At 39.6% G+C, this 1,215-nt stretch overlaps 1 protein-coding gene across 1 annotated transcript in view; it reads right to left on the bottom strand.

Moving 5' to 3' along the window:
* Window positions 1–412: 412 nt before the first annotated feature.
* The window catches only part of TMEM212 (transmembrane protein 212), a 12,870-nt gene continuing 12,067 nt past the window's right edge, over window positions 413–1,215 (bottom strand). Inside the window, exon 3 of the mRNA XM_004675388.1 lies at window positions 413–769. Coding sequence (XP_004675445.1) covers window positions 413–769 — 357 coding nt within the window. The remainder of the gene's footprint in view (window positions 770–1,215) is intronic.

The following is a 1,215-nucleotide window of genomic DNA, read 5'->3' as shown; positions in this document are numbered from 1 at the left end:
CCTGGAAAAAGTTAGAAAAGTCAATTTGGTGTTGAAGTACATCAGCCTCTCTGCTAATATAGAAAGAGTCTGCTTTTTTTCCTAATCAAAAAGCAAATACATTATGAATTTGTGAAATAAAATCTGTATTAAGGAACTTGTATTTGATGAGTATTAAATTAAATATGAAGGAGACTTCTTTTAATTACTATGAAAAATTTCATAGTAACTGGTTATTTTTTGGCAATTATTTCAATTGCAGTTGAGATAAAAGTCAGCTGGTCCTATCTACAGACAAACCTTCCATAGTCAGATCAACATTCCCCTTCACTAACTCAAAAACAATTGTCAAGCAACTATTACATGACTTGCACTGGTTAGTATAACGTATAGAGATAGTGGTCAATAAGGATGAAACAAGAATCAGCTGCCCCTACTTCTTTTTGGCGGGGGAGGGGGAACTTACATTCATGTGTCCATTCCAGACAAGTCTTGCAGAAAGTTTGATGAACGCTGTTAGGGATGTACAGAACATGGCAAAGCTCAGGCACAGGTCGAAAGCTTGAAGCGTCAGGTGATATTCTTCATAGTGTGGTGGGTCCACACAAACTGATGGGAATTTTGTATATGGAAAAGGAAAGGTCACTGCATAACCAAGGTAATTGGTCCCTGCAATCCCTGAAAACGAGTAGAAGCAATATGGGCCGAGAAGGGCAGATTCTAAGGCCACTGCAAAGTGAAGTGGACATCCCATAATGCTCAAAATCACAAAGGTGAAACTAGCTTCCCACTGAAAATAAAGAAGAAACAAATTGTTACTTTAGGAGCTAGATTTTTCAAAAGCTACTTAACAATATGAAGAAAGAAAGGTGTCAGTGTATTAATCTCTTCTCCTGGGAACGAAGGAGAATGGTTTACAAACATGTCTGTAGGTCCTTGTGTTCTCCTGAATCACACCACCGTGAATAACACATTAGCCAATTGGGGCAAAAAAAAAAAAAAAAAGATGAAACTGTTAAGAGAAGGATGTCCTAAAGGAACTCTTCAGAGTCTTATGAACTCCATCCCTACTCAAGCTTTCTGGACCCTACAACCTACTCCAGTGATTGGAAACTACAACTCCCAGCAGTACCAGGGAGAGAACAGTGAGGAACCAAGGGCAGAGCTAGCAGGAATTCTGGGACATTTGGTGGATAAATAGGGCGCAATTGTATCTCTCTCTCCCTCCCCCTCCCC

Source organism: Condylura cristata, unplaced genomic scaffold (genome assembly GCF_000260355.1).
Source record: "Condylura cristata isolate star-nosed mole 26May11 unplaced genomic scaffold, ConCri1.0 scaffold00003, whole genome shotgun sequence".
Classification (NCBI taxonomy): Eukaryota; Metazoa; Chordata; class Mammalia; order Eulipotyphla; family Talpidae; genus Condylura; species Condylura cristata.
Note: the sequence above shows the minus strand (reverse complement) of the source record. Positions and strands in the feature narration are given on the sequence as shown.